General features: G+C 43.9%; 2 protein-coding genes across 2 annotated transcripts; both read left to right on the top strand.

Moving 5' to 3' along the window:
* Positions 1-4,180: 4,180 nt before the first annotated feature.
* Positions 4,181-5,119, top strand: LOC308433387 (olfactory receptor 6B2; the record flags this gene model as incomplete). The annotated part of the gene is made up of 1 exon (XM_080933422.1): positions 4,181-5,119. The coding sequence occupies one exon, from the start codon at positions 4,181-4,183 to the stop codon at positions 5,117-5,119; it is 939 nt and encodes a 312-aa protein (XP_080789548.1).
* Positions 5,120-16,028: 10,909 nt separating this feature from the next.
* LOC308433255 (olfactory receptor 6B2-like) lies at positions 16,029-16,964 on the top strand (the record flags this gene model as incomplete). Its single annotated transcript, XM_080933261.1, has 1 exon — positions 16,029-16,964. The coding sequence occupies one exon, from the start codon at positions 16,029-16,031 to the stop codon at positions 16,962-16,964; it is 936 nt and encodes a 311-aa protein (XP_080789387.1).
* Positions 16,965-23,814: the final 6,850 nt, after the last annotated feature.

The raw sequence follows: 23,814 nt of genomic DNA, 5'->3' as shown, positions 1-23,814 counted from the left end.
TCCAGAACAGTCTTCATTTCCATCTGGGAAGGTCCTAGTTAGCAGGGACATGCAGAAACACTTTTTTAAAACACAGAATCTCACTGGGAAGTTTAGGCTAGCCTCAGGCTCATGATAATCCTCCTTCTTCAGCCTCAAAAAGACAATTTTTAGTATCTATTTAGAAATCTCTCCATTATAATAGAGTTTTTTGGATTTTGGGGTATAATAGAGTTATAATGGATTTTGTAGATGAAATGTTTATGTCCTCTGAAAATTGGGACAATTCATCTTTGTTTTCCTCCCTTCGGTGGGACAAGGGAGCAATGGTATACAGTGGCCATAGTGAACAGCCTGCTCGGTGTACCTCACCGTGGTGAGGTGGAGGTGACTCTGAAGGCTGTGGGTTGCTTTGATCACATGAGAATCAACTTCCCTGAGACAGAGGGTGTGTTTCGGTGCTAGGTTCTGACGGCTCTCTGACTAACCCTGACCTTGGACGTGAGCTGTGCTTCTGTGTGGTGGCTGTTCTAACCAACCTCAAGGCTACTTCCTGGGATCTCCTCAAGTTCTGGGAATGTAGTTCATGGACCTCTGCAAGTGCTTTTCCTCCACAGTCTCTGTCTGGTGTTAGGAACTGGCTCCCACATAATTAGGAAGAACCCCCCATGCTCAGAAGTGGTTCACAGGGAGCAAGGGGGATCTGAGGTGAGACTTTGGGGGCAGTCCCTCTTCCAGATGCCTCCTCAACAGCCCTTGTGGCCTCCTGGTGACATCAGCTCTGTTGTCACCCTGTCAGTTTTCTAATAAAGCACTCCCCCAGATTCACCTTTACAGGGCTGCTTTTAATACTGTGTACTAACAGGCACCTCCTCTCACTCATGGGGGAAGCTGTCAGAGAACTGGGCTGGCTCACCTGCTGGGTGTTTAGTTTAAGATGTGTTGATGTTGGCTGCAGCTGCTCCCCTTTGCCGCTGTCTCCTAAACTATTTTGCTCTCTTGTTTGTGTATTTATTTATTTATTTATTTATTTATTTATTTATTTATTTATGTGAGGGGGAGGGGTCTGATACTAAGTTGAAGTAATTATTTTTGATAAAAAGTTATATAAGTAAAACTCTGTTTCAGACATGAATTTTAATTGAGACAGTAACTCTGGACACAGGCTTTCTTTTTGTCTTTATCCCCAAGCCTGCATGTGGAGTTTCCAGATGAATCATCAGGTGTGTGTGTGTGTGTGTGTGTGTGTGTGTGTGTGTGTGTGTGTGTGTGTGTAGGTATGTGTAGCCAACTCTGCACTAAGGTCAAAAGTCCCATTGGCTAGATGACCTTGTTCTATTTGCATTTATCACAGCTGGTTTTTTTCTTAACCTGGTCCTTGTTCTATGTCACTTGGTACACTTTCTTTATTTCTGTGCTTCTTTATTGATCTTGCGACACTTAAAGGATCCACGTCGTGTTAAACAGTTACCTTGAAAAGATTTAAGAATGTGTTAGTTATAAACTCTAAAAATAAACATCTTCTGGCTCTCTTCATTGAAATGAGGCCAAATGTATAGTTTGCTTATTACAATCTCACCCAAGGTTTCCTCAAGTATTAAGATGACTTGTCGTTTTCCTGAAGAAGTGATGTCTTGTATTGTGTATCTTCTCCATTGGTGAGGACTGGTGTGTGCTGCTAAGATGACTTGTCGTTTTCCTGAAGAAGTGATGTCTTGTATTGTGTATCTTCTCCTTTGGCGAGGACTGGCGTGTGCTGCTAAGATGACTTGTCGTTTTCCTGAAGAAGTGATGTCTTGTATTGTGTATCTTCTCCTTTGACGAGGACTGGCGTGTGCTGCTAAGATGACTTGTCGTTTTCCTGAAGAAGTGATGTCTTGTGTATCTTCTCCATTGGTGAGGACTGGCGTGTGCTGCTTCACTGATGTGCCAGCAGCTCCTGTAGAACTGAGAGGTGTTTAAAAGGTTTATTCCTGTCACATAGCCCTCTCCTGTGGGTAGTTCTCCCCTACGGTGATGTGCTTGACCCAGGATTACTATTTTGTCTTTGGTTAATGGCTGTGATATTTGAGTTTCACACTGAGGGAGTTGTGTGTGAGTCTTTGTTTAGAAGAAGTGACCAGAAGTCTAGCCACAGTCACACACAGATGGCTCCAGGTCTGGGTAAAACTGGTCATGTACTCTCAACCCTCCATGGAAAGTGCCCTGTTGTATTCTGAGCTCTCAGTGTTTGGGACTGGAGACTAGCCTGGTTGATCTTCCAGTTTATAACACATCTCATTCTGTCTGGAAACTTCAGGAGTCTTCTGCCTTGGTGTTGTGTGTGTTTGTATGCACCTGCACACGCACTCCCCATTTCTCATTTGAAACCCTTCACAGTGCGTCTTGGGGAGCCATCAGCAGACTTGGTTGATATTCTCCTTGAGTGTCCACTGCATTAGTTATATTTATTGCCACTGTGACAGAAGCAACTGAAGAGAGGAAAGGTTTGCTGTGGCTTACAGTTGTGTGTGCTTCTCTTCCCACAACATAGAGAATTGAGAAGCAGAAAGCATGAGCCTTCTCCAGAATCATATACAGCCTTCGAGAACCACGTCACCTAACTAAGCCACATTTCCTGGCTGAGGGCCAAGGATTCAAACAACAAGAGCCTGAAGGAAACATTTTACATTTGCATTCATACCATGAAGTCATTGAAAGTCCATCTGTCAAAGGGCGCATCACAGCCTGGAAGCTACAGGGGGATGGTGAAATCTGTGGGGGTGGGAGGGCGTGATACTAGGAAGGAGTTAGGTCACTGGACATGTTCTCTTGAAGAGGATGCTAGGTCCCCTAGCTACTTCTCCCGTGATCTTTACTGTCATTGGGTGGACAGCCTTCACCACACTCTTGCCATAGTGCTCTTAGATCTCCAGAGACTGAGAGCAGCAAGGTTAATGTCAAAAAACCCTCTGAAATGATGAGCCAAAACCAAGTTAAGTATATATATTATATATGTAATATATATGTATATAGTCTCTGTTATATTCTACTTACAGGAATCAGACATGACTGATAGGCCTGCCCTTTCTGGATGGCTGAGACGTATTCTACAGTATTAAGCAGCAAACATATCTAGATCCATTCTGAAGGAACATGAGATGACTTGTTAATTTCGAATCCTTGCTTTGGGTTAATAGAACAGCTTTCTCCCTGTAGCCTGGCATTTCCTTCTCAGATAGAATCCTCTGCTTTTTCTTTCAAGCACTGCTTTGCTCATTCTGTGACCTTTGCTTCTGTCGTCTTTAAGACTTGTTCTAGACAAGTACCAGCCACTGCAGCTCCCTGCCTTAATTAACAGTCTAGCCGGCACCCACATGGGTCCACGTTTTCTGTTCTTGGTATCTCATGGAGAGAGCAGCAGCCCTGGTATTTTGTGTCCCAGTGCAGCCATGGTCTCAGGTAAATCCACAGACTGGAAGTGGAGACAGGACTCATTGCCAACAGCAGTGAGGCATGAGGAGATGGCTCCTGTTACTTAGACACGGAAAGGGTAAAGACAATCTTCATCTTGTTGAGTCAGCACCTCAATGCTAGTCTAGACTCCTCTACCCGGCTGCCTTCAGACAGCAGAGTTCTGGCTTTCCCTGGCCCAGAATGTGCTGAAATTCTTTCATGGATGATGTTTCCTGTAGTCTATAGAGACAGGAGTGGAGCTACCATCCTGTCCCTGAAAACCAGTCCCAAGGGAATGACTGGTTATAGGGTCTCCATAACCTGAACCGACCACCCCAGAAGTCCTGATCATTTCATATCTATTCAAAAAAAATCTCTAAAACAAAAACAAAGGTCTAACCACTGCTAAATGTGGAAGGAATGGTTAGAGTCAAAACAGTAACCCCATGTGACCCTAGCAATCATGAGTGATTTGCCTAGAGAGCAGGAACAAGGAGTCCAGCACTCTTTCATGTTGACAGATTTGCTGGATGGTTCCAGTGTGCAAATCACAGTCTCACCATCGCTGTGGATAGAGAAAGAAATGGACAGTCTATTTCCAAGCCCAGCATCAGAGCCACACTATCTGGTACCAAGTACTAACTTCACATATAGTTATTTTTTCCTTTCCTGGCATTTCCATTTCTGCAGGTTTGGCTGCCTGTTCCTCCTGCCAGCTACCCTTCTCCTGGCACAATGCCTTGTTAATTATTTCAGGTGCAGAAGGATGAAGGGGGAGAACATCACCAAGGTCAGCACGTTCATCCTGCTGGGCTTCCCCACAGCCCCTGAGCTGCAGTACCTGCTCTTCCTCCTCTTCCTGCTCATCTACCTCTTTGTGCTGGTGGAGAACCTGGCCATCATCCTCACAGTGTGGAGCAGCGCCTCCCTCCACAGACCCATGTACTACTTCCTGGGCATTATGTCCACCTTGGAGATCTGGTATGTTTGTGACATCATCCCTAAGATGCTGGACGGCTTCCTTCTGCAGAGGAAACACATCTCTTTCATTGGATGCATGACTCAGCTCTACTTCTTCAGCTCTCTGGTGTGTACAGAATGTGTACTCCTGGCTTCCATGGCCTATGACCGCTATGTGGCCATCTGCCACCCCCTGCGCTATCAAGTCATCATGACCATAGGGCTGTGTGTCCAGCTTGTGGCCTTCTCTTTTGCTAGTGGCTTTACCATCTCTGTAATCAAGGTCTACTTTATCTCCAATGCCACCTTCTGTGGCTCCAATGTCTTGAACCACTTCTTCTGCGACATCTCCCCCATCCTCAAGCTGGCTTGCACGGACTTCTCTACTGCGGAGCTGGTTGACTTCATCCTGGCCTTCATCATCCTGGTGTTCCCACTCTTGGCCACCATTCTCTCCTATGGCCACATCACCCTGGCTGTGCTGCGTATCCCTTCAGCCACAGGCCGGTGGAGAGCCTTCTCCACCTGTGCCTCCCACCTCACTGTGGTCACCATTTTCTATACAGCCTTGCTTTTTATGTACGTGAGGCCCCAGGCCATTGATACCCGGAGCTCAAACAAACTAATCTCTGTTCTGTATACAGTTCTCACACCCATCTTGAACCCCTTGATCTACTGCTTGAGGAACAAAGAATTTAAGGATGCCTTAAGAAAGGTCTTGGGCTTGAGTCAAGCTCCATTGTAGGAGAGAGAACACCTTCTACCTCCAGAGCACTTCCTGAGCATGCCTTTTTGGTGCTAAGACTAATGGAAATCCTTGCCATTGCTGTAGTGCTGAAGGTATTTAGAGCATTGCCTTTTCCTTTGTGGATGTGATGGGTACTGTTTGTCTACCAATGTTATTTGATTCCCTTGTATATGTGGGCTGAGCGGGACTTGATAAGGTTGAATTCATTTTCTACCTCTTTAAAATTTACCATGCACATTTCAGAAGACAGTAAGCTCTGCTGGGCCAGACAGGCCAGGTCTACAGTATCAGTAGGTCTCAGTGTGCAGAAGTGTGAAAATACTGAAATATGGCAAAACAAGCTCCAGGAGTCCCCGAAGCACAGTGTATCTGGGAACTTCGAGAGGCCATAGATAGACTGGTTTTAACTAGTAGGGCGTGGTCATTCAGTTATCCCTCCCTAGAGCCCTTCTGCTGCTGAGAAAATAAAGCCCTACCACTGCTTGAGTTGATCTCAGTTGGCAGTCAAGAGGGCACTATGTCTTCTTAGAACTGTTGCTTCCTTAAAATTCTCCCACAGTTCCCAATGTCCCTTAAACCAGGAGACAGGCTGAGAGTGACAAACCATAAGACAGGCTGGGAACGATGGCTTGGGGCACGTGAAGCAGAAGCATGTGCAGGAGGTTCCCCACAGGAGGTGGTTGAGGAGAACCTGGTTGGGATGGTTCCTACATGATCCGTAGGACATGAGTGATTTGTGTTGAAGGGTGGAGAAGAGGAAAGGAAGCAGCAGCAAAACTCAGAAGCAGGAAGCAGCTGGCATGGTCAGATCACAGAGTCGCTGATAGGGTTTAGAGTATGGGGTTTGCAAATGAAGGAGATGCTGGGGGCAGAGTCCCCACCATGCACAAGTCTAGCCACTAAAGCTTAAAATCCCTGCCTAGGGCTAGTTGCAACTGTTTAAGAGGTCAACAGAAGCCCTCTAGGAGGGAGAGAGACTGTGCAGAGACTGATGGGCTTTTCTAGAACGGATGAGTAGCCCTGGGATGGGGAGGCTACGGTTCAAGTAAGGATTTGGGTTTAGGGTGGAGAAAGCACATTGATGCCCTGGACTAAATAAAAAGGAGGAGACCAAGTGAATGTGGCCCATCCTCCCTCCTCCTGACTGTGAAATGTAAAATGAGACCAGCTGTCTCCTGCTCCCTTAACTCTGCAATAGTTAGAACTACTATCAACACACCTTTTCCACCATGATTGACCTCGCCCTCTAACTACGAGCCAAAAACCAGCTCATTTCTTTCGTCTCAGCAAAGAGAGTGGTAGTGGATGCATCAATATCTGTGGACAGAAAATGGGAGTGAGGTTTGAAATACTGGCTGCCTGCCTGCCTGCCTGTGATTGGCTGAAGCAGGGCTATGCTTCTGATAACATGGTATCTGTTAAATATTTATCCCTTTTTGTTGTTATCTTGGTAAGAAAAGTCATACTAACATGGAGATTCATTATTTTAAAAAACCACAAAGATTAAAGATCATTGGGGATCCCAGCTTACCACCTACTCTTTAGGATGGCTATAAACCAACCATTAGTTGCTCTGTAAACACCCCATGTTACATTCTCTTGAGAGACTTACTTATTGTATTTGGTGACAGTGTCCACAGAACCAATACGAGCAGTCATATTTTTTGTCTTGTTTTTTTGGTTGGTTGGATTTTGTCTGTCTGTTTATAGTCCAGGTACATCTCAAACTTGCTATACCACCAAGAATGACTTTGAAATCTTGATCCTCCTGCTACATTTCAGGTGCCAGATAGAGTTTTGGCATGCACCAACACATCTGGCTTCTTACCTAGCATTTAAGTCAAGCTTTCTGTAGTGGCAAAGTCAGGGTATGAATAAGAGCAGTATGTTTGTTTGATGACAGACACAGGAGTGAACTCAAAAGCAAAGGATATGCAAATCTGCCACTTTCTGTGGCAGACACATGTTATCCTCACCACTCAGGAGTAGCTTCCATATGTCTGGTACCTGGAAGATCTGTCTCACATAGAGTCAAGGACTTTTCCCAATTTCCAGGCTGGTGTCAAACTCTAAACTTCCAGACCCCTACTAGTTCTGATACTGAGTTCTCCAAATCTCGGTAGATCTTTGCTCATTTCAATGGTCTTTTCGAGTTAACAGTTGGTACTAATTTCAGTTGTCAATCATATGAGCCACTGATCATGTAGACATTTTAGAGCAAGATGATGGGTGGAAATAAGACCATGTAAAAAACAAAATTAGGCACAAGTCAGTAAGAAGGCAGAGGAAGGGAGTGTATTCTACAGGAACCTGGCACAAACCCTTAGGGTTTGGAATGGTTGGTTTTCTGGAGTATTTTGCAGAGATCACTTACAATGGTTCACCCAGAAGTCTGGGAAACTTATGTGCTATCCCGATGTAACAGTTTAACATTAAAAGGACATGCTTAGTGAAAAGGACACCATGGATTTAATCTGTGTGTGAACTCTAGGTGGACAACAAGCCTTTCCCAAGCCTTATTCAGACAGGTCTCAACTGGAAATGCTCTTAATGTCTCCAGTGAACTTAGAAAGGACAACATCAGCAACATCTACACCATCAGAGACATCTTTCCAATCTTCTCCTGGGGTTGTATGATTAGAATCCCAAGAGATACTTTCCTTTCAGAAAAGTTGTCTGACAGCTAGCCCACAGTCAAAGTAACTGTTATCATTTATGTTTTTCTGCTAGAGCAGAAACCCCAGCTAAAGTCATTCATGACTATATGGAGAAGAGACAAGAAAAGACTAAGACAGCAACAAGTAAGAGGGAAGAGTAAGATCTCCATCAAGCCAGGAAAGTCCTGCCTATGCCCTTGGTAAAGTTGTTCACCCACTTCTAGGAAACACTTGCCCATTTTCTCAGCATTGTTTTAGGTATCCAGCAGATGTTCCCATCAGAAAGCAGGTGCTGGGGTAGCGACTCTGGTGTTATCTATATGAACCACAGTTTCAGAGTCTTGGAGTCTTAGAGAAGGTAGTGCCAGGTTTGATACAGCTGCTGCAAGCTTGCCCCTGAAACAGTCTTTCTCTGGTGCTGTCATGGGAACTAGGTCTCTCAGTTCTGGATAATGAAAGGTTTGGTTGTCTTTGTCACCAACTGTCAGATCATAGGCTTCCTTCATCTGTGGAAAACTCACCTGGACATTAAAGATTCCCTGCACTTATCAGGGTAAGGGAGGTTTGTGGGCTTCCAATATTTGGGTTGCAGAGTTTCAAGAGCTGTCTTCATGGGATCAGCATGTGCTTTCCAATGGGAGTGGATCTTACAGTCTTTAATAACAGTTATCATCACAGTTCAGTTGACTCAGTTAATTTTCCAGTTTCAAATTTAAAATGACCTTTCAGAAAACTGATGGTTGTAGATGTTGGAAACAGGTGAGAATACCTTGTTTATATCTGAAACTCAATTGCTGTGAAACTCTTCCAGTGGGATGGGTGCTCCTACCAGTTACCAGAGATTCCTCCATGGATGTTTCTGATGAATTCTTGGATATGGTCACATTGGCTTTTCTTACAGACAAATGCCTTTCCAACTAGAAACTAATGTCCTGATCCATCAAGGGTATCAGTTCATAGCTTACATCTGTGAGTGGGCGGTCATATGAAATGCTGATGAAGACGTGAGGAGTCTGACACACCTAACACTGCTTAGGAGCTATGCTAATATGCTGGGAGCACTCACTTCACAGTTGTCTTGTACTGGGATGACTTCTCCATCCCCAAGCTTCACAAGCTGGACCTTTAACAAGAAAGCTTCAGAGCTCAGAGGTGATCAGCCATTAAGCCCTCTGTGAGGCCATGCTCACACATCCTTTCAGATGCCAACTTTGTTTCCATCAAAGCTGCAGCACAAGTGCTGCTGATTAAGTAGATGGCTCTTTCCAGAAGGAGTGTGGGAAGCACTGGGGATACTTCTTATCAGCATCAGCCCTGGCAGCACACAATATACCTTGATGACTGACACATGTGAGCTTCATCTTAATGGTGGCAACATGACATGTAGACAAAGGAACAGAGTTTGCCAGTTGGGATTGTTTTGATGACAGTCCAACTGTACCTGAGAAGTTCCTCATTTCCCTTAAGGGTCCACAGTGTGTGTACTCCACAACTGTGAGTTCGTATGTATGGACATTGGCTGATTTGGCCTAAATCATATGATGAATGTAGCACAGGAAGCTCCATGGTGGGGCTGGCTCAAAACCTGAAACACTTCCTATTGCTGGGGCTTGAGCATCTGGTCTGCCCAGAGCCCTCTTCTGAGTCTTTAGCATATGATGCACTAGGGAATGTATGGCTGAAGACTGTCCAATATACTATCTCACAAAGGAACACCATAAATCTCCATTTCTGATCCTACACTTGCTAGGCTGATGGCTTCTCCATCAGCAGGTAGCAGTAAGAGACAGGGTAATGTAAGATGTCATCTTAGACCAAGACTTCTTAGTCTCTTTCTATTTAAAACTCTTCTTTTTACACAAAGCTGAATACACAGGCACACAAACCAACTATTTGACCAACCATTTGTTGATATTCAGCACAAAGAAAACAATTTTTATAACAATTCTTTTGTGTGTATAAAATGCTACTATTATTAAAGATGAAAGCAACTGTACCAAACTAAAAAGATAAATGTGTTTGTTTATTTTTACATGAAGAATTATATCTTTTGGGAGGGTAAATGGGAATTCCCATCACAAAGAAACTCTCAGAGATTTGTAATACAATTCTGAAGGAAGACTGAGAGAGAACAGGATCACTCATAGTAGAGAAATCAGTGTTAAAACAGAACTAAAAATTTCATGAATCTAATAAAAAGCTAAATGGAAAGCCACACAAGTGGAATAGATTTCAGGGAAGATAGACTGTCAGAACTTAAAGACAAAGTAGAGAAATTGGAACATTCAAAGAAGTACAAAGACAAATAATAAAAATACATAAGTGAAAATGACAATAGAATGGGTTCTATGAAAGTATCTGCTCTATGGGTCCTAAACATAGACAAAGGGAAAATTTTATACTGAAGGCATAGAAAACATTCTCAAAAAATAATACCAGATAATGTCCTTATTATGGGGAAGGGGATGCTAAACCAGGGACAAGAAGCATACTTCACACCAAATGGAAAGGACAAAAAGAAAGAGTCTGTGCCATATTATAGTTGAAACACTAAATACCTAAAACTAACAAGAGAGAACCATCAAATCACATTTAAGAATAAACTCATCAAAATAACAGATGCTTTAACAACAGAAACTTTAAAAGCCAAACGAGTTGAAAGTATCTATTTTATATTCTCAGTGATCATAGCTTTTAACACAGGCTAATATACCCAGCAAAACTATCTGTCATAGATGAACGCTAAAGAAAACTATCCATAATCACTAAGCCAAGTATACAGAGGAATTTGGGGGTCCAAAGAGAATGAAAAACATTTAAGAGGCCAAGAGTAAAGAATATACCATACTAGAACAGTAAATAAGAAAACAGTGATTTAGAAAGCACCAAACACTACATCAAAATTTAACACGTATCAGTAATAAAGGTGTTAATGGTCTCATTATCCAATCTGTGAGACTAGATTAAAAATTAAGTATACAGGGATATAGAAATGACTACACACACACACACACACACACACACACACACACATACACACATGCATACATGCAAACAAAAGTATTTCAAGTTAAAATAAAACTAAGAAACAAGAAGTCATTACTGTTTTAATATCTGGCAAAATAGACTTCAAGTCAAACTTATCAAACATGATAAAGAAGATCACTTTATGCTGGTTAAGAGCATAATTCATTAAGAATACATTACAATTATAAATATGTACACCCAAAATTGGTGCATCTAATTTCATAAAATGAATTGGATTGAATATAAAGTCACATATTAAACTCAGCACAATAATAGTGGGTGCCTTTACCTTCCACTTTTCATCTAATTTTCTGGTTATATCTTCTCTTCGTTTTGATTACTTTTACCGAGATTTTGTCCATCCTATATACTTTTCACAAAATACATAGAATAAAAATATCATTCCTACCTGTCTCGGTTGCTTTTTATATATTTCTTTGATAGAAATACCCCGACAAAAGCAACTTATCAGGAAGGGTTTATTGGCTCCCAGTTGAAGGTTCCAATCCCTCTTGGTAGAGGAGTCACAGTGGCAGGAGCTTGAGGCAGCTGGTCACATTGCACTAGCACTCAAAATTTGCAAAACAACAAACACCTATGTTCAACTAGCTCTTTCCTCTTTGGTCCAGGACCAAAGCCTATGGAATGGATTTGCCCATTTTTAGTATGGCTCGCCTCAATGAACAATGAACAATGAATAATCAACATAGTTCCTTGCACGCAAGTACAGAGGTCAAATATTTCCTCACAGGTGTGCCTGGAGGCCTGTCCCCAGACATTCCAGGTCCTATCAAGTTTATGATCAACAGTAAACATCATATTATCAAAATAAATCTACAGTACAAATCCCAATTTCAATACCATTGTTCACAGAGATAGATAGAAATTTTAAAATTCATATAGAAAAACAAAATTATTTAGATGACCAAAGCAATTCTGATTAAGAAGAATAATGCTGGATGGCTGACCCCACCAACTTCAAGTTATACAACAGAGCCTTAGTAACAAAAGCAGTATGGCACCGCCACAAGAACAGACACACAAAGCCATGGAGCAGAACAGAGGGCCCAGATATGATCACGCACAGCCACAGCCACCTGAGTTTTTTTGTTGTTGTTGGTGGTGGTTTTTTTGTTTTGGTTTTTCTTTTTTCTTTTCTTTTTTTTTTTGACAGAGATGCAAAAATACACACTGGAAAAAAGACATCTTTAACAAATGGTGCTGGAGAAACTGAATATTTACATGTAGAAGAATGAGGTTCGATCTCTGTATCTCACCCTTCAAAAGAATAACTAAATGAATGAACGACCTTAACCTAAGACCCCAACTCTGAAACTTTCAGAGGAAAAGATGGGGAAAACACCTGAAGATAAAAGTATAGGTCAGGATTTCTCAACAGGACTCCATTTCATCAAGGATTAAAGACAACTGACCAATGGGGCCCTGAGAAATTAAAGTTTCCATTGAGCAAAGGAGACAATGGAGAAAATTGACAGCCTGCAGGATGCAAGGAAATCTACCAGCCACACATCTCACAGAAAATTGAAGTCTGCGTATACAAATAACTACAAATAAAAAACCTAAACAATACATCAAACACCTCAATCAAGAAATGAGCTAATGGCATAAACAGATAGTTCTCAAAAATGGCAATAAGCATATGAAAATTGTTCAGTGTCACCAACTATCAATAATTATATCTAGGCATCTAGATATAATAGCGAAGTTGTCCTCGCTCTGGGGAAGAGACTCCCTGCTTAGGTAATCTCAACTCTCAACTCCTGATGCCTTCGGAAAGCAGCCCAGAGATGTGTCTATTGGTTAAATATAGATCCCACCAGGTTCACAGTCATGGTTTACTGTAAGACTGGGATTTGAGGAATGAGCAATATAAACAGTATACCATTGCTGTAATTAGTTATAAATCACCCAACATACATCCTTGTCATATCTCTGAAATCTATAAATGGAAACTCATTTGGGAAAAAAGGCTGTTTTGTTTGTAATTAGTTAAAGAACCCATGTCACAAATTCATTGGTAATTATCAGGGCAGCTTCCAATGCATCAAGGGTCCTTGCAAGACAGATATGAGCAGTTTTGGCACACAAAGAGAAAGATGACAAGGCTACCATGATCCAAAGCTGGGAGAGGAAGGAAGAGACTAATAATCCAGAAGTATGTGGGGACTGAAGGAAGTGAGGGGACGAGGGATGAAAATGTGGAAAGAACAATCCATAGGGAAAAGCTTGACGAAAACCCTCCATAGAAGCCTCAAGATACAAGAGTGGAGACAAATGAGGGGTTGAGAGAGCTGAGGTATAGGCAATGAGAGTGGAAGACTTTGTGGGTCCATCAGATGGCCCCCAGCCAGTGACTTCCTGGGGATCTGGACATGAGTCAAGATCTGCCAAATTCTCCAGTGCCTCAATGCGTTATGGCTGCCGAGGGATCAGGAGAGCCATGTCTGTGTTTGCCTCCTCTCCTCTTCTCCCATCTTGCTACTGCACACAGGCCTGGGTTCCTGCTGCAGACTAGCCTGACTCTCAACACAGGCACTTGTATAACTGTTGAGCCCAGGGATCCGCCCTACACTGTTCTGCCAGTGGTGGGTGTAGCTGCCTGCCAACCAGGCAAGTGGAATGGAAGCCAAGACACTCCACAAGTTGACAGGCATTGTCAGTAGCAGGGCTAGCCTGCCCCAGAGGCCCAGCTCCAGCTCATTATCAGTATGGGCAGCTTCATCATCTACAAGGGGTAATTGGGCCCTAGAGACATAGGACTCTGGCTAAAAAAGCCATAGCTGTTCCTTCCTACATTCGAGGAGCCCACATCCCAAGAATCTGTCTGAGGCACATCTGTTCACTGTGGTCAGTCTGGGAGTCACCAGCCAGGAAGAGGCTCCCTCCTTCTTCTCAAATCAAGAAGTGAGGCTGCCAGAGACCCAGGTAGGACTAGTGTCACCTTCTCACATCAGACTCACAACTGATTCTAGTGTATGTTGTATAAAATGCATCATAGAAGAGCTATGTGTCCAGCATGGCTGAAACCCCATCCATCATACATGTTCACATTGAGGCTGGGGCAGGATCACCTCCAGAGCTGTGGTACCCAGCAATAAGGCTCATGGTGCTACAGCAAAGGGTCTTTCATTCATAAGTGCTATACAGAATGGTCTGCAGGCTCTGCAGTGAATGTTTATTGATGAATCCTGTGTGGTGTTAGCATCAATGGGTGCTGTGTTAAGAACTGTGTTGAGTGCATAGTTGGAGGTCCATGCTGAATGCATAGTTCGGGTTACTGTGCTATGTCCTACCATTTAGAAGCACAAAGCCTTAATCGGCAACCTATTACACTGAGCAGATCAGAATACATAGGCTTCCCACCAAGGCTAGATCCTTGTCGAACTGGTTCTACCAGATATGAAAGTAGCCTCTGAGCACATGACTATAGGCTGACAGCGATCAGGACCCAATCAGGACCCTCTCGGAGACTCCCAGCAAACCCCTATTCTGGAGACATCTTCCTTTCCACTCTTTGTTTCTTTCATTGACCTGGGCTTGAACTCTGGCCAAGCAACGGCATTCTGTCTGAGGCATATGGCAGACCTGGCTTGTTATGAGAGAGTTGCTGGCTCCTCCTCAGAACTCCTGTGGCCTCTCAGTCTCCACAACAACCATGAAATCCAGTATGAAAATACAATCGTCTGAGTCCCGACCACGCCTCTGCTAAACATCACTGAGGACCAAGTCTGGGGCTTCACACATGGGCATGTACTCCCTCACAATCAGAGGGACCTGGAGTCCAAAGTCTAGTGTGGATCTAGGGCAGGAAAGGACTAAACAAAAGTGGGTACAGCTGTGAGCGGGGTGCCTGGACTCAGCCCTCTCTCTGATAGTCATTAGCCTTGAGAAAGATGAACAAAGGACACACAGACTCTGGAAGTCCATAATGATTCTAAAAGAGAAAGTTTGTTTGAAAGTGCACACAACCATGACCAAGAACCTAGTGAAGTGAGAGTTCAACTCTGAAAGGCTCAACTTGCAGATTAGGATTTTATCCATGCCATCACTCCATTATCAATTATCACTCCCACAGTAATGGGCAGCAGCATCCTAACAGGAAGCAGTCTGTGTTTATGTGCAGTCCTGGATGGGGCATGAGACACAGCACCCCTAGGCAGTCCCAGTCTATAGGAGAGTCCTGATGGCCCTCCTTCTCTGAATATCTTATGTGTGTTTCAAAGCCCAATGTGGGCACTGAGCAGGGAAGAAACACAGCCATACCCTAGACTGTCCAGGATCAGAAGTTTCGATCCCAGTGGAGTGGCCATTACTGAGCTGACTTAGAGAAGGTCCTAGAAGGGATCATTCATCTAATGTGAGGCCAACCTTCTCCACCATGACTTCAGGTATTTCCCTAGACCCCTCTGGCCTCCATTTCTACATGTTCAAAAGTAAGCTAGCTTTCCAGCTACCACATTAATCTGAGGCTAAGGAAGGCAGTAATGCTATCATCAACAAATGGAATGTGTGGGTTCCTTCTTGTGTGTGTGTGTGTGTGTGTGTGTGTGTGTGTGTGTGTGTGTGTGTGTGTATGTGTGTGTTCAAGTTAATGAGGGTGTGGAATAAGGAAGGAAATGACACCAGTGAGATCTTTGGAGATCTCACTCAATCCCAATAACCCCTAGACCATTGCTCTCATGCATTCTGAAAGGGGGAAAGAATGATCCTAGCTATACTCACCCTTGAAGGCCATGGACTCAGCAACACTCCCACTTCCAGAGTGGAGTCATAGACTACCATTTTTAACCCCTTAAGGACTGAGGTAAAACTCCTTCTACACTCCCTTCTGGATCCAGGGTATGGGGTATGGAATCCAGGTATGGTCTATAGGGTAAGATAGAAGGCATAAAACCCTATACACCCAGCACCTCAGGATGGGACCACATGGGCAAAAACCCTACATCTTGAACACCTATATTCAGCAGTTCCTGTCCTCTATTTCCCCTCTTCAGTGGGCACACAAACACACGTGCACAGGTCTTCCCAGTTTAAGACCTGGCAGGATAAATTCCTGTTCTTGTTGCTTACAGGAAGCAGAAGTTCTGTCTGTCTGTCTGTCTGTCTGTCTGTCAGCTGAGGTTACTAGCTGGCGCCCTGTTCACCCATCAGCTGATGCTGACCCTTCCTACTGGCCTCTTGATCTTTGCAGGTGCAGAAGGATGAAGGGGGAGAACATCACCAAGGTCAGCACGTTCATCCTGCTGGGCTTCCCCACAGCCCCTGAGCTGCAGTACCTGCTCTTCCTCCTCTTCCTGCTCGCCTACCTCTTCGTGCTGGTGGAGAACCTGGCCATCATCCTCACAGTGTGGAGCAGCGCCTCCCTCCACAGACCCATGTACTACTTCCTGGGCTCCTTGTCTTTCCTAGAGATCTGGTATGTGTCAGACATCATTCCCAAAATGCTGGACGGCTTCCTTCTGCAGAGGAAACACATCTCTTTTGCTGGATGCATGACTCAGCTCTATTTTTTCATCTCTCTGGTGTGTACAGAGTGTGTACTCCTGGCTTCCATGGCCTATGACCGCTATGTGGCCATCTGCCACCCCCTGCGCTATCAAGTTATCATGACCACGGGGCTGTGTGTCCAGCTTGTGGCCTTCTCTTTTGCAAGTGCCTTCACAGTTTCGGTGATCAAGGTCTACTTTATCTCCAATGCCACCTTCTGTGGCTCCAATGTCTTGAACCACTTCTTCTGTGACATCTCCCCCATCCTCAAGCTGGCTTGCACGGACTTCTCTACTGCGGAGCTGGTTGACTTCATCCTGGCCTTCATCATCCTGGTGTTCCCACTCTTGGCCACCATTCTCTCCTATGGCCACATCACCCTGGCTGTGCTGCGGATCCCTTCAGCCACAGGCCGGTGGAGAGCCTTCTCCACCTGTGCCTCCCATCTCACTGTGGTCACCTTCTTCTATGTGGCCATGCTTTTTATTTATGTGCGACCTCAGGCCATTGATACCCGGAGCTCCAATAAGCTCATCTCTGCTGTGTACACTGTCCTCACACCAATCTTAAACCCCTTGATTTATTGCCTAAGGAACAAAGAGTTTAAAGATGCTGTGAGAAGGACCCTGGGATTGGGTCACACTGTATAGTATAATTCTATGTGTTCATAATCTAATTTGTGGTGGAAAAGGTCTCTTGTGTAGCACCTAATGATCTTTAAAAAAATTTTTTAATAAAATTTAGCACTATTAAGAGACAGGTACTATAATGAGTCTCCATAAAAATATGTTTTCTGAAATATTTGTACAAAATATGTTTTCTGACATATCATGGAAAACGTGTTTTCTGACATATTTAAAGAAAATATATGTAGGCTCAGATACCTATCTCCTAGGCAGTTCTTAGTCACACCCTTGGCTCCTAAGTACCACTATGTTGGTTTCTAGTGTGAGGGAGTAACCTGGGGGTTTTGAAGGCTTTTTGAATGTTATTTTGAAGTAGTTACACTTCCTTGTTCTTCTTTGGCTCAGCATTATGTGTTTGGGCCTCCCTGTCTTTACATGTAGCAAGGATTCATGTGTTGTTGCTCAGTAGAGTTCACATATGAATCAGCATGCAGTTCTGTGTTTTGTCATTGGCTGACAGTATCATGGATACTGTCTAGGAAGTATAATGCTCCTATATGAAATCCAGGTAGTATTTTTTTAATGACATCCATGGACCTGGAAACTACACAGAACTGTACCTGGGCTAAAATCAGAAGCCTGATGAAACATAAGGGATGTGTGTGTGACCAGGCTTAGCCGATACTTCAAAGCTATTTTCCAAACTGTAGGGACTAGTTTTACTCCTATTAGCAGTATAACAGAACATCAATGGCCTGTATTCTGTCCAAAAGCAAGTATTGTTCATGTGCTTCAATTCAGTCTTTCTTCTAGAGTCCAAATCTATGTTTTCCAAAAGTCCTGTTGTTCTCGTTCCTCTTTCTTTCTTTCTTTCTTTCTTTCTTTCTTTCTTTCTTTCTTTCTTACTTACTTACTTTTTTTGTTGCTGTGATAAAAATACTTTGAGGGAGAAAGGGTTTATTTAGCTCATAATCCCAGGTTCCTGTTCATCATTGCTAGAAAGTCAACATGGCTGGAATATGAAGCAGCTGGCCACACCCACTGTCAGAAGACTCCCTTCCAAGGTCATTCAACATGGTGTCAAGTTGACAATTGAACTACCCTGATGAGCTACATTCATGAAGGGTGTCAGTTCATAATATATATCCATTGACAGATGAACAAATGAGGCGTGTTGTCTTCCCAGAAGGACAGTTTCACACACCTAACACTGCTTAGGAGCTATGCTAATATGCTGGGAGTACTCACTTCACAGTTGTCTTGTACTGGGATGACTTCTCCATCCCCAAGCTTCACAAGCTGGACCTTTAACAAGAAAGCTTCAGAGCTCAGAGGTGATCAGCCATTAAGCCCTCTGTAAGGCCATGCTCACACATCCTTTCAGATGCCAACTTTGTTTCCATCAAAGCTGCAGCACAAGTGCTGCTGATTAAGTAGATGGCTCTTTCATAGGAGGTTTGGACCACAGTGTGGGGAGCACCAGGGTTACTACCTGCCTTGATGTTGACCAACACCTGGAGACAAAGGAGTGGAGTTTGCCACTTGGGATTGTTTTGAGGACAGTCCCACTGTAACTGAGAAGTTCTTCATTTCCCTTATGTGTGTACAGAGTGTGTACTCCACAACTGTGAGTGTGTATGTATGGACATTGGCTGTTTTTTCATTATCAATATGGTGAATGTAACACAGGAAGCTCCAGGGCTTAGGCTGGCTCAAATCCTAAAACACTTTCTTTTTCTATAAGCTTGCTTGGAACTAGAGCATCTGGTCTGCCCTGAGCCCCTTTCTGAGTCTTTAGCATAGGATGCACTAGGGATTGCATGGCTGAGGACTGTCTGATACAGTGTCTTACAAAGCAACACCATTCTTTAGAATGGTATTGAAGAAGAACTTCCACTTTGAACCCTACATTTGCTAAACTGATGGCTTCACCATTAGCATCAGTAAGAGGCAGGGTCCCCTTGGCAGCTGTGTCTCAGATGAAGTCTTCATAGAGACTTTCCACTCCTGAGTTTCTTTATGTATGAGAAATTTTGCACAACCTTTGAAACATAAGTACATAAAATAACTGTGTAAACCAAGTATTTATTAATATAAAACATGCACAAATGTCCCCCAATTGTTAAAGATAAAGGCAGAATTGCATATTTAACCACATGGATCTGCTTGCTTATTTTTACACAAAGAATGCAATCTTGGCTGAATACTTGACACTCAAGGGCACAGAGAATCTTCAACTGCTTCAGCTGATAAATATCTTGATTTTATAATTGTCAGTGCTGAGGATGCGGCTTCAAATAAACATGCAGCACACAATGGCAGAAGCATATTTAGGACCGTGCCAGAAATTGTTGGGGATTCCTGGTCTCAGGGAAAAATCCACTCAACACTTTTTTCATGACACTCAAGTCAGTGACTCAAACATTAGTTTTATAAATTAAACATTCTAAGGTACCAGTCAGATTACTTAATGATGAGGAATGACAATGGGCACACATGGAAAAGCTTTGATTTTCATAATTAAAACATTATACTTATATCAAGCAGAAGGGTGTGCCCTTAGGGTGAAAATGCTGCAGTTCATGACACGTGGGAGTCTGGACTCTGAGCCAGGATGCTTCAGGCAGACTTCTTAGGTGTTGTGTGGCATGAGGGCGTACACAGTACATGGTGTTTATGTTGTGTTCAGGAACACTACAGTGAGGTGGCATGATGCAACGCAGGTGAGGGCTGTCAGCCACCCTGCACTCATTAGGGATTTGTCAAATGTGTTCAGAAACCATTGAGTATTGCTCAGTCTTTCATGATCCCAATGCTCAGCTGCACAAGTTTGTCTCAGATAGAACTTACGAGTGGATGGGAGAATTCGGATGGAAGTAGGCTAGCTACTGAGAAACACTGGGTGTAGTTGTAGAGATTAGCAGCTGGATGTCCAGGATGGTGGAGAGACAAAGAAAGGCTGCATGGGTTCCTCTGGCTTGAGGGCTAAAGGGCAGGGGCAACATCAGAGGCAGCCTGCCCCAGAGGCTTTGATCCAGCTCATTACCAGTATGGGCCACTCCATCAGCTGCAAGGGGCTAATTGGGCCCTGGAGACACTGGGCTCAAGCTAAAAAGCCATAACTGTTCTTTCCCTCACTTGAGGAGCCCATGTCCTGATGATAGCCTGTCTAAGGCTCATCTGGTCACTGTGTATAATCTCAGAGTCGCTAGCCAGGAAGAGGCCCCTCCTCATTCCTAAAGTCTGTCCAAGTGAAGCTGCCAGAGACCCAGGTAGGATGAATACTTCTCAAGCCCGGATGAACTCACGGGGTAATTTTAGAGCATGTCATATAATGTGCATCATAGAAGAGCTATGTATGTAGCATGACTGAAGCCCCGTCATGCATGTCCACACTGAGGCTGGGCCCTGAGGATTCACTTCCACAGCTGCAACACCCAGCATGAAGGCTCATGATGTTACGGCAAAGGGTTGTTTGTAGCATCTGTTGGTGCAGTGCAGAGTGGTCATCTGTGGGCACTGCAACATTGATGGGCACTGCAAGAATATGCACCCCTGAGTACTGTGCTGAAGGTGTATGGGTGAGTCAGGTGCTTGGTCTGATAAGAACAAGGTCAGGACTTGTTTGCTAAGTGTGTATTGATGAGTCCTGTGTTGGGTAAGCATGGATAGGAACCCTGTTGCATACAGGTCTGTGAGAACTGTACTGAGTGTACAATGCCTAGGACCAAATGTTGAGATTGCAATGCCAAGGCCATTACTGTGTTAGCTTAAAGCGGTGTGGGCTGGATGACATCGTGGAGGTCGTTGTAAGTGCTGCTAAGGTCGATGCTCAGCCTTGATCCACACTAGTGTTTTATGGTAGGAACCTGCTACCTTGGGACAGTCCTCAGCTGTCAGAAGTTTGGGTTCTTATACTACACTCACCCTCGATGGCAGGAATACCTAGCCCAAGTGCAACTCTGTCCTGTGCCATGTCTTTGCTAGATGTTTCTTTCCTATCCCTTCCTGTGAATTTCAAGCTTGCTGAGCCAACCTTAGACAGCCATGGAGCTCTCCAATAAGGGCTCCCAGTACTCCTCCCCCAGCAGAGCTCCTAGGCAAGGGAAGCCACAGACCCTCTCTTATACTTCCATCACTGCAATGGGCTGGGTAGGCTCAGTAGCTGGGCTCATCTGTCTTTTCTTTTCCTTTCTTTTTGCTATCAGTGTCCAAGACTATTGCCACTGAAGACCAGAGCCCATGGTTAAAACAGCAGACATTTGCTCTTTGAAAGTTTTGGGGACCAGAAGTTTAAAATCAAATTGTTCTCCCATCTGACCTCTGGGGAGAATCCTGTCTGCCTTTTCTTATGTCTAGTGACTTGAGGGGTCCTCAGGCCCATGGCTGCATGGTTTCAACATCTGCCTGAGTTTTCATGAGGCCATCCTGTCCCTGTCTATTCTTTGCTGTCCTTCATAAAATCATTGTCACTGAAGGGAAGGTCCATAATCAAGGAGGTCAGAACTTTATAAAATCTGAATCTGCCTTGAGACCATCATGTGCATGCTATGACAGACGTGGGAAGGGAAGGAAGGACTCTTTCTAGAGTCAGCGCCCAAGACCCCCTCACTGGGGATCTAATGGCACAGTGTCCCTAGAAGACACTGCCCCTTCCCAGCAATCATGGAACCACTGATGTCAGTTGAACCCGTGCTTCTGAGACCTGGGCCTACTCTCTGTTCCATGAACAGAATACCTTCTGCAAGTAGCAATGCTAAGCTCTGGCTTTCTTGTGTTTCCCTTTTTGGAGTTGCAGTGGGCCAGCATTTGCTGCATGGGTCCCCAGCTGCACCTCAGATTACTATCCCCACACCTCCATCCTGACCTGTCCTCACTCCACCTAACATTTATGGTCACACCATGAGGCGTCCCTGCTGGAGTGTGCATAGGGTGCTGTACCCAGTCTCTGTCTTCAGCTCTCTGATCTGTGGGCTTCAGAACTGCAGCTGTAGCCCCGGATAGTATTGGCAGGTTTTAATATGCTGAGAAACTAACGCTCCCTCAAAGTTTTCCAGGAACTTTTCTGAATCTTCTTTGGCCCCAAATTTTCTATGTTTAAATTTATCTGGCCCCCAACCCCATGTTCAAATTAACCAGCTTCCTAGTCGGTGCTCCAGTCTGTATCCAGGAAATGCAGTGGTGTCATGAAGAATCTGTGGAGTAGTGGTTCTCTACCTTCCTAACACTACAGCCCTTTCATACAGCTCCTCAAGCTGTGGTGACCTCCCCCCATCTGCAGGGTATTCCATATGCAAACCCCGCTGGGGGTGGAGCATTCAAAACCCACACTGAGAACCACTGATGTGAAATGTCAGGATGTGTGAGCAGAGTTCCTCTTGGAGTGGTCTCGGGTGAGCCAGAGAGGAGGAAGTCACACAGTGGAGGAGCCTTGGAGACCTCACTGAGTCATAGCAACTGTCTCACAGCTCCAGAGAGGTAGAGGTACAATCCTCTTTACACTCTTTCTTCCAGACTGAGGAGCCAGGCCCTGTCTATATTCACCTGTACAGAATAGCATACCAAGCCCTGTCAATACCACCTTTTGTTCTTCATGGTAAATGTTTGGGATATAAGAGCACAGCAGACCACTCTGGAAATCAGTCTGGCGGTTCCTCAGAAAATTGGGAATAGTCCTACCCGAACACCCAGTAATTCCACTTCTGGGCATATATCCCAAAGAAGCTCCAACATACAATAAGGACATATGCTCTACCATGTTCATAGCAGCCTTATTTATAATAGCAAGAAGTTGGAAAGAACCCAGATGTCCTTCAGTAGATGAATAGATACAAAAAAAGTGGTACATTTACACAATGGAGTACTACTCAGCTATCAGAAACAATGACTTTATGGAATTCCTAGGAATATAGATGCATCTAGAGAATATCATCCTGAGTGAGGTAACCCAGTCACACAAGAACAGATATAATATGCAGTCACTGATAGTTGAATACTAGCCCCAGAAAGCTCTGAATACCCAAGAAACAACTCACAGACCCTATGAAGCTCAAAATAAAAAGAAGAAAAAGAAAAAGAAAAAAGAAAAGAAAAGCCAAAATGTGGAAGCCTCAGCACTTCTTAGGAAAAAAAAAAAAAAAAACAATAAGTGTATAGCACCCTCTCAGAGTGGGGTACACCTAGACCTTAAATCATTAATAAGAGCTAAGAAGATAGACTTGTGGCAATTTTTGGTATTTTAAAAATTATTATGTCTAATCTATACACACCAAGAAAACTTTGACTATTTCCATGTTATGTTTTGTTTTACATGTACTTTATGCTTATGATAACTAGTAAGATTTCAATGCATGCTATCAAACCTTTAAAAAATCAAGTACTGACAAAAATGTATTTATATAGTTTTATGCCAAAATGCCTTTAAAAATCTGTACATGAATGTCTGTTTTTTTTAAAATAAAGTTGTTTAAAAAAAAAGCACACAGAGCAAACACTAGGTGCTGATAGTCACGGGGGCTGGGGGGGGGGAGGAAAACCATTCCTAGAATGTAAAACCCAAACCCAGCAATACAGCAAAGAAACCAATTTCAGAAACCAGCTATTGTCCTGATCGCCACTGTAGGTTTCCTATGCCTTAAGTGTCTATCCTCAACAGTTCCCTTTGTCTGTCCCCTCTTCAGTGGGCACACAAACACAAGTGCACAGGTCTTCCCAGTTGAAGACCTGGCAGGATAAATTCCTGTTCTTGTTGCTCACAGGAAGCAGAAGTGCTGTCTGTCTGTCTGTCAGCTGAGGTTACTAGCTGGTGCCCTGTTCACCCATCAGCAGATGCTGACCCTTCCTACTGGCCTCTTGATCTTGCAGGTGCAGAAGG

The sequence above is a fragment of the Micromys minutus genome (genome assembly GCF_963924665.1).
Source record: "Micromys minutus genome assembly, chromosome: 19".
Lineage (NCBI taxonomy): Eukaryota > Metazoa > Chordata > Mammalia > Rodentia > Muridae > Micromys > Micromys minutus.
This window is presented reverse-complemented; position numbering and strand designations above follow the sequence as displayed.